Genomic DNA, 9,437 nt, shown 5'->3' on the forward strand with positions numbered 1-9,437 from the left:
GTTGTCTGTTTGTCTGTTGCCAGGTCATCTTGTTTGTTCAAATCTACCAGCGTTTTGTCTCAGCTCCTGGTTTACCCCAGTCTCTCTTTTTCTCGTCCTCCTGGTTTTTGAACTTTGCCTGTCCTGACCCTGTACCCGCCTGCCATCCTGTACCTTTGCTCAACTTCTGGATTCCCGACCTCTGCCTGACCGCCGTCCTGTACCTTGGCCTCTGCTCTGGATTATCGACCCCTGCCTGCCTTGACCGGTTGTTTGCCTGCCCCTGTTGTTACAATAAACACTGTTACTTCACACAGTCTGCACTTGGGTCTTACCTTGATTCCTGATACATCTCTATGATTTAATTAATGAACCCTTATTTTACCAGGTAAGGTGTGTGTGTGTGTGTGTGTGTGTGTGTGTGTGTGTGTGTGTGTGTGTGTGTGTGTGTGTGTGTGTAGATTAATATGCAGTGTGGGTGGGTGTGACTGTTAGCCATATGATATTGCAGAGTGAAAATAATTTGGGTTATTTTATATTTAACATCCCTGTGCTGTGTATCCTGAACTGATCTCCGAGGTAACACTGGCTCGTTTCATGTTTATTATGAGCCCACCCACTCTCCTATCAATATCTGGGTTGTTAATCCCCTAGAGAGTCTCCCTCTCGGAGATGCAGAGCTCTAGGCGGTATAGTGCTGACGCCGGCCCGGTTTGAGGAGAAACGGTAACATTCCTGCTACAGCTCGAAATCCAAACCCGTATCCCCCAATATGAACAGCTTTAGGACTACCTATTTTTCAGTGACTTGAATTTAAAGTACATCTCAAAGGTCAGATTCCTGGTGATCTGAAATGACCTGCTACCATCAGGCTTTGAGGCAGTAGCCTGGACACAGATGTGTTTGTGCTTTTGCCTGTTTGGTGTGACAATTTCACGGAGTTGGCAAGAGAGCAGAAACAGACCGACACCCAGGCTATTTGGGCAGATGTAACCTATCAGATGTATTTTAGCCCTCTGTAATGTGTGAGAGTTGCAGGGGACATTGTAGGTGTAAGTCAACGATTCTACTAAACCATTCGCCTCCATATTTAGGAAGCATTTACATATTAATTGAGTCCCAGTCACAAACCGAAACAGTCAAACATGTTTTTGGATTGCATAAATAAAATGGCACCTTAAACAAAATGTTAATATGTGAAGTCACTGTGGGAATCCATGCATCAGAAGTACCATATACAATTAAAAACAAAATATTAAAATACGATTTTAACATCTAAATATATATTATAAAAAAATGTTTAGGGGTAAATCAGCTTTAAAAATGCAGATAGATTGTAGCTTCCATCAATGCAATTGTCTGCATCACTTCCAATCCCCAAATATATATATATATATATACACTACCGTTCAAAAGTTTGGGGTCACTTAGAAATGTCCTTGTTTTTGAAAGAAAAGCAAATAATAACATCAAAATGATCCGAAATACAGTGTAGACATTGTTAATATTGTAAATGACTACTGTAGCTGGAAACGGCTGTGTACTACTCCCTTCACAGAACAGCGCAAACTGGCTCTAACCAGAAGAGAAAGAGGAGTGGGAGGCCCCGGCGCACAACTAAGAAAGAGGACACATACATTAGAGTGTCTGATTTGAGAAACAGACACCTCACAAGTCCTCAACTGGCAACGTCATTAAATAGTACCCGCAAAACACCAGTCTCAATGTCAACAGTGAAGAGGCGACTCCGAGATGCTGGCCTTCTAGGCAGAGTTCCTCTGTCCAGTGTCTGTGTTCTTTTACCCCTCTTAATTTTTGCTTTTTATTGGTCAGTCTGAGATATGGCTTTTTCTTTGCAACTCTACCTAAAAGGCCAGCATCCCGGACTTGCTCCTTCACTGTTGACGTTGAGACTATTTTAGATTTTAGATTCTTTAAGTAGCCACCCTTTGCCTTCATGACAGCTTTGCACACTCTTGGCATTCTCTCAACCAGCTTCACCTGGAATGCTTTTCCAACAGGTTTGAAGACGTTCCCACATATGCTGAGCACTTGTTGGCTGCTTTTCCTTCACTTTGTGGTCCAACTTATCCCAAACCATATCAATTGGGTTCAGGTCAGGTGATGTTGAGGCCAGGTCATCTGATGCAGTACTGCATCACTCTCCATCTTGGTCAAATATCCCTTACACAGCCTGGAGGTGTGTTGGGTCATTGTCCTGTTGAAAAACAAATGATAGTCCCACTAAGCGCAAACCAGATGTGATGGAGAATTGCTGCAGAATGCCGTGGTAGCCATGCTGGTTAAGTGTGCCTTGAATTCTAAATAAATCACTGACAGTGTCACCAGCAAAGCACCCCTACACCATCACACCTCCTCCTCCGTGCTTCACGGTGGGAACCACACATGTGGAGATCATCCGTTCACCTACTCTGCATCTCACAAAGATACAGCGGATGGAACAAAAACTTGCAAATTTAGACTCTTCAGACCAAAGCACAGATTTCCACCGGTCTAATGTCCATTGCTGGTGTTTCTTGGCCCAAGCAAGTCTCTTCTTATTATTGGTGTCCTTTAGTAGTTGTTTCTTTGCAGCAATTCAACCATGAAGGCCTGATTCATGCAGTCTTGTCTGAACAGTTGATGTTGAGATGGGTCTGTTATTTGAACTCTGTGAAGCATTTATTTGGGTTAGAATTTCTGAGGCTGGTAACTCTCATGAACTTATCCTCTGTAGCAGAGGTAACTCTGGGTCTTCCTTTCCTGTGGTGGTTCTCATGAGAGCCAGTTTCATCATAGCGCTTGATGGTTTTTGCGACTGAACTTGAAGAAACTTTCAAAGTTCTTGACATTTTCCGCATTGACTGACCTTCATGTCTTAAAGTAATGATGGATTGTCATTTCTCTTTGCTTATTTGAGCTGTTTTTGCCACAATATGGACTTGGTCTTTTACCAAATAGGGCTATCTTCTGTATACCCATACCTTGTCACAACCCAATTGATTGGTTCAAACACATTAAAGAAGGAAAGGAATTCCACAAATCAACTTTTAGCAAGGCACATCTGTTATTGAAATGCATTCCAGTTGACTACCTCATGAAGCTGGTTGAGAGAAAGCCAAGAGTGTACAAAGCTGTTGTCACGATCATCGCAATGAGCGAACCAAGGCGCAGCGTTGATTGAAGTTCCACATCTTTATTTTGGTGAAACTTTAAACAAAAACAATAAACCAATAACAACGTGAAGAAGTGGTGCACATGCACAAACACAAAACAATATCCCACAAACACAGGTGGGAAAAATGGCTACTTAAATATGATCCCCAATTAGAGGCAACGATTACCAGCTGCCTCTAATTTGGAACCATACAAAACACCAACATAGAACATTTAAACTAGAACACAGCCTAGTCACGCCCTGACCTACTACACCATAGAGAAACAAGGGCTCTCTATGGTCAGGGCGTGACAGCTGTCATCAAGGCAAAGGTTGGCTATTTGAAGAATCTAAAAAATAAAATGTATTTGGATTTGTTTAACACTTTTTTGGGTGACTACATGATTCCAGACATGTTATTTCATAGTTTGCATGTCACTATTATTCACTTCACTATTATTCTACAATGTAGAAAAAAGTCCAAATAAAGAAATACCCTGGAATGAGTAGGTGTGTCCAGACTTTTGACCTCTACTGTATATGTATGTATGTATGTATGTATGTATGTATGTATGTATGTATGTATGTATGTATGTATATGTATGTATGTATGTATGTATATATACATATTTGTTTTAAATATATTGTCCTTTATATTACTTTCTAACCCTACCACCTAATTGAGTAAACTAGTGAACAACAACGCTTAGTCCTCTACTTCCAGCTTATACATACTATATACTTAACATCTTAATATCTTATTTGAAAAGCAAATATCTCCTCTAGTTTCTGAAATAATCTCGTACGCTAATCCAAATAAACAACAGGCGCAGTGGGGGCCAATAACAGGATAATTGTGGCCATTGCGTACATTCTGACAAGTGTTCTTGATGGGTTAAAAACCTGACTAAGTCTGCGTTTGAATGTGACTGAGTGAGTGAGTGAGTGTGAGCGTGAGAGCCAGAGAGAGGAGCGTTTGGGGGTGGTCCAGACATTCAGTCCATGTGTAGCCTACCTCACACGCACACAGCCTCCTCGCATCAGTTGAAAGAAACCTGACTGCGCGACGGAGGCACGAAGCTCCTGGTGTTCCACATCTTTCATTTCAATCAGTTATTTTTTCCGTGTAGGGTGTTTCCCGACACTATTCGGTTTTGTAAATGGTTTCTTAAGTGTGAATACTCATGGATCTATTGCGCAAGAATATTCCTCTTATTTCTCCGCTATCCCGATGGCAGAAGCGGGGACAAAGCCGAGGAGCGTACCGGCGATACTGCTTTAGTGGAAACCAGACCCGTTGTCGGTGATTGGAAAAATCGCACGGCTGCTACTTTTCTTTGCGATTGACGGCAGTCCTTAAACACAGCCGTCAATAAGGTAACTAGGCTATCCTGTGGAAACAGACGTGCTCAATGTGTTTCCATTATATTATGCGATCTAATTGCAGCAGGGTGGGTTCATTTAAAACATGTACCAATATGTGGATAAAGTTATTGTTTTACAGATATTCAATCCATGCCTTCCATTATGTTTGGTTAGTTGGTTGTGGTGCATGACGTGTTTATATTTAGCGTATATGCATCAGAGAAGCTTACCCTGCGTCCCCGCGCGCACAGACGGACACAAACCGTTAGCTCTGTCGGTAGACATTACTTGCCAGTCGCATGCTGTTTAAAACATCACTTTTCTACAGGTGGCGCAATTATTCCAACCACATAGTGGCAAAGCGGTGTTTAATGCGTTGTTACAATGGTAATAGTCTATGCTCTCTTATCGTGTGCTGATTTCTTATGATATTGGTCCACTGCTCAAGTGTCTGTCAGAGGAATAACCTGGGCTATAGGTATCACTATCTACAGAAACAATAAATAAACAAAGATGCTTAGGCCTCCCATTCATTGGACTTATTTCGCTGACATCTAATGTCCTACATTTCTTATTGTTCTGTAGTGATATGGGATAGAGGGAGCATTGTGATATTTTAATATTTCAAAGTTAATTTAGGCCTATAGTTTGGAATAAAGTCGTTACATTTTAAAAGTCTATATTTTTCAGCGTTTGGGTTTTAGTTCCCGGTGTAACAATGTGAATTCGGTTGAGGTGGAATCAGAGCGGAACTGAGCGCCCCGAAAGAGGAGCCTGAGCTGATGATGATGAATGCTGATTGTAGTGACTGACTACCATTCAGAGCGATCACAGTTTTGTACAGAAATACAAAGGCATTTATCCTACATAATGTATCACTGCCACACAAAGCCTTTTGAATTGTCATGTTAATTCATTTTTTTTATGGATTTCCCCTTTTTATGACATGAATTCAAACCGTAGAACGTTGTGATACTGTGGATGGTTTACATGTCTTTGTGAATGGTATTCTGCACTCACCTCTACACAGACATATTATTTCAATTACAAAAGCTAGCTGGTCAGAGAAACAATTCATTTTGATTTATATTTCTGGCTGCTTGATTCTCTCTCTTCCTTTCTATCTGTCTCTCTCTTCTCTCTCTCTCTCTCTCTCTCTCTCTCAACCCCTGCCTTTAGGGCAGAGATTAGTGGAGGGTGAACTAACGGTACATTAGTGATTGAGCATTCAGTGGACATAAGAGACTTTTGATATCAGCTTATTCAGTAGAAGCAACAAGCCACAACAGAGGGAAAGCCATCTGGCGCATCGCTGGAGGTCACATAGAAAGCAGAGGCACAGAATACACTACACTGACACAGAACACACTACACTGACACAGAACACACTACACTGACACAGAACACACTACACTGACACAGAACACACTACACTGACACAGAACACACTACACTGACACAGAATACACTACACTGACACAGAATACACTGAAACAGAATACACTGACACAGAATACACTGCACTGACACAGAATACACTACACTGACACAGAATACACTACACTGACACAGAATACACTGACACAGAATACACTACACTGACACAGAACGCACTACACTGACACAGAATGCACTACACTGACACAGAATACACTGACACAGAACACACTGACACAGAATACACTGACACATAATACACTGCACTGACACAGAACACACTACACTGACACAGAATACACTACACTGACACAGAATACACTGACACAGAATACACTACACTGACACAGAATACACTACACTGACACAGAACACACTACACTGACACAGAACACACTACACTGACACAGAATACACTACACTGACACAGAATACACTGACACAGAACACACTGACACAGAATACACTGACACAGAATACACTGACACAGAATACACTGCACTGACACAGAACACACTACACTGACACAGAACACACTACACTGACACAGAATACACTACACTGACACATAATACACTACACTGACACAGAATACACTACACTGACACAGAACACACTACACTGACACATAATACACTACACTGACACATAATACACTACACTGACACAGAATACACTACACTGACACAGAACACACAGAACACACTGCACTGACACAGAATACACTACACTGACACAGAATACACTACACTGACACAGAATACACTACACTGACACAGAATACACTACACTGACACAGAATACACTACACTGACACAGAACACACTACACTGACACAGAATACACTACACTGACACAGAACACACTACACTGACACAGAACACACTACACTGACACAGAACACACTACACTGACACAGAACACACTACACTGACACAGAACACACTACACTGACACACTTCACACTTGATGCATGCATCATTACATAACTTGTATACACTTCACAACAACTGTTGCACGTTCAGTTCTTTATTAGAGGCTATAGTACAATGATATGCATCAATAGCAGGGTTACTCCGTTGTTCTCTAGTGTAACCATTATTTCCTTCCACCTCAGGTATATGACTTGGCTCTGACCGCCGGCGTCTAAATGAAGTGGCCCAGCCATGCAATGTTCCTGGAAGGCAGTGATCCTGCTGGCCTTGGCCTCCATCGCCATCCAGTACACCGCCATCCGGACTCTCACCTCCAAGCCCTTCCAGCTCTGCCCCGTGCCAAGCCCCCAGAACTGTGGCCTCCTGGGAGGCCCCGAGACAGAGTCCCCCATAGAGGGGCGGGCCGGCTGCGACGACTACCCCTACTTCAGCTTCAACGCCTCCCGTAAGACCCACATCATGGTGCTGGCTACAACGCGCAGCGGCTCCTCCTTCGTGGGCCAGCTGCTCAACCAGCATGCTGACATCTTCTACCTATTCGAGCCCCTCTACCATGTCCAGACCACTCTGATCCCTCGGCTATCTCACAGCCGCAATGCAGCCGACCGCAGGGTGATGCTGGGTGCCAGTCGCGATCTCCTGCGGAGCCTCTACGGCTGTGACCTCTACTTCCTAGAGAGCTACATTAAGCCGGCGCCGGCCAACCACACCACGGACAAGCTGTTCCGTAGAGGGGCCAGCCGGGCGCTATGCTCGCTGCCCGTGTGTGATGCCTTTGGACCCACCGATGCCAATGTAGAGGAGGGTGACTGCGTCAAGAAGTGTGCCTCCCTCAACATGACCCTGGCGGCCGATGCCTGCCGCGAGAAGCGGCACGTGGCGATCAAGGTTGTGCGTGTGCCGGAGATCGGGGACCTGCGGGCGCTGGTGGAGGATCCACGGCTGAACATCAAGGTTATCCAGTTGGTGCGCGACCCTCGCGGGATCCTGTCGTCGCGGATCGAGACTTTCCGGGACACCTACCGTCTGTGGAGGATCTGGAGGGCCACAGGGCGAAGGCCCTACAACCTGGACCTCAGCCAGCTGACGGTGGTTTGTGAGGACTTCCTCGGCTCTGTGTCCACAGGACTCAGCCACCCCCACTGGCTCAAAGGGAAGTATATGCTGGTGCGTTACGAGGATCTGTCCAGGAACCCTCTGCTGAAGACCATGGAGATATATGACTTCCTGGGTCTGCCGATGGACAAGAGCGTGGAGGAGTGGATACAGACCAACACTAGGGGCAGCACCGAGCTGTCGGCTAAACACAAGTACGGTACGGTGAGGGACTCGGCGGCCAACGCCGAGAGCTGGCGCTTGAAACTGTCCTATGACATGGTGGAGTACACGCAGGCCACGTGTCACAAGGTACTACATCAGCTGGGCTATAAGGCAGTAAAGTCCGCTGATGAACTGAAAAACATGTCGCTCTCACTCGTGCAGGACAAAACTTTTGTACCTTTTTCCTAACAAAGATAGTTCCCGGATGACTATTGTTTTATATATTTATAAATGTTGCCATATAATTTTCATGGGTTATGTTTGTGTTTTTGTCTTTTGATTTCAAATTTGCACTACAACTTAAGAATTCTTCAAGTCATCTAAGGGTGGGAGTTCACTTGTTGGTTTAGGAACAGCACAAAATGTCTGATTTAAAGAAAGAAAAACCTAGAGATAAACACACCAGTTTACAAATGTCAACTCAACTCCCGAGGATTTGATAATGAAGCCCATTGACTTTTACTTTCAGCCATCTGAACTAAATGCAAAGCACCGTCCTCATAGATTCCCTGTCTGCCAGCTGTTGCATCACCACACACAGTGAATGTTGCCATTCCCTCTGGGGTGACTGAGTCCGCGTTGCAGGAGGACAACAGACTTTTATAGGACTGGACAACATTGGACTGGACAAGACCAACTGTGCAATAAATAGTGAATGTTGCACTCAACCTTTACCAGGATCGTCTTTCTGTCAAGGGGAACGGGGAATACTGGTGACAGGGTGTCACACAACGCAGGGTAATAGCCCATGATACCTACACCCCCCCCTGAGTAAAGGGCTTAAATCCCACAGGAAGTGGTATGAATGTTTCATCACAGCATCAGGCGTTCAGGGTCTCTAACCATCTGTTCCTAACAAAGTCATGAATACTAACCCAGCATCCATAGCAGGAACAAGAGGAAATGGCACAATTGAGTCCATGGGGGGGGGTGTTTTCCATTGGTGACCAATAAACAGCACTTCCGAAACATTCCTAAACCCAGTCAGAGGTAAAGACATTAGCGTTACATCACACCCCTTGCCACCGCAGTATCTGGGGCAGATTTGTAGAAGCATTTCCTCAATGGAATGTTAGCATCTGTTGAGAGGGATTCAAACGTAGAACGTTAAGGTAAAACAAAACAGAGAATTATTATGAATTGAAGACATATTTTCATCTTATTAAGCATAGTCTTCCTTTCAGAGAAAACTGCAAGCAAATCACTCATGACCAAATCTAAATCTGACTCCCTTGGCTCTTTAA

General features: G+C 44.1%; 1 protein-coding gene across 1 annotated transcript; it reads left to right on the plus strand.

Annotated features, from left to right (window-relative positions):
* Nucleotides 1-4,116: 4,116 nt before the first annotated feature.
* Nucleotides 4,117-8,983, plus strand: LOC115116199 (carbohydrate sulfotransferase 1-like). The gene is made up of 2 exons (XM_065011286.1): nt 4,117-4,513; nt 7,056-8,983. The coding sequence occupies exon 2, from the start codon at nt 7,105-7,107 to the stop codon at nt 8,380-8,382; it is 1,278 nt and encodes a 425-aa protein (XP_064867358.1). The 5' UTR covers nt 4,117-4,513; nt 7,056-7,104; the 3' UTR covers nt 8,383-8,983.
* The last annotated feature ends 454 nt before the right edge of the window (nt 8,984-9,437 follow it).

This window comes from Oncorhynchus nerka, linkage group LG27 (assembly GCF_034236695.1).
Source record: "Oncorhynchus nerka isolate Pitt River linkage group LG27, Oner_Uvic_2.0, whole genome shotgun sequence".
NCBI classification, from domain to species: domain Eukaryota; kingdom Metazoa; phylum Chordata; class Actinopteri; order Salmoniformes; family Salmonidae; genus Oncorhynchus; species Oncorhynchus nerka.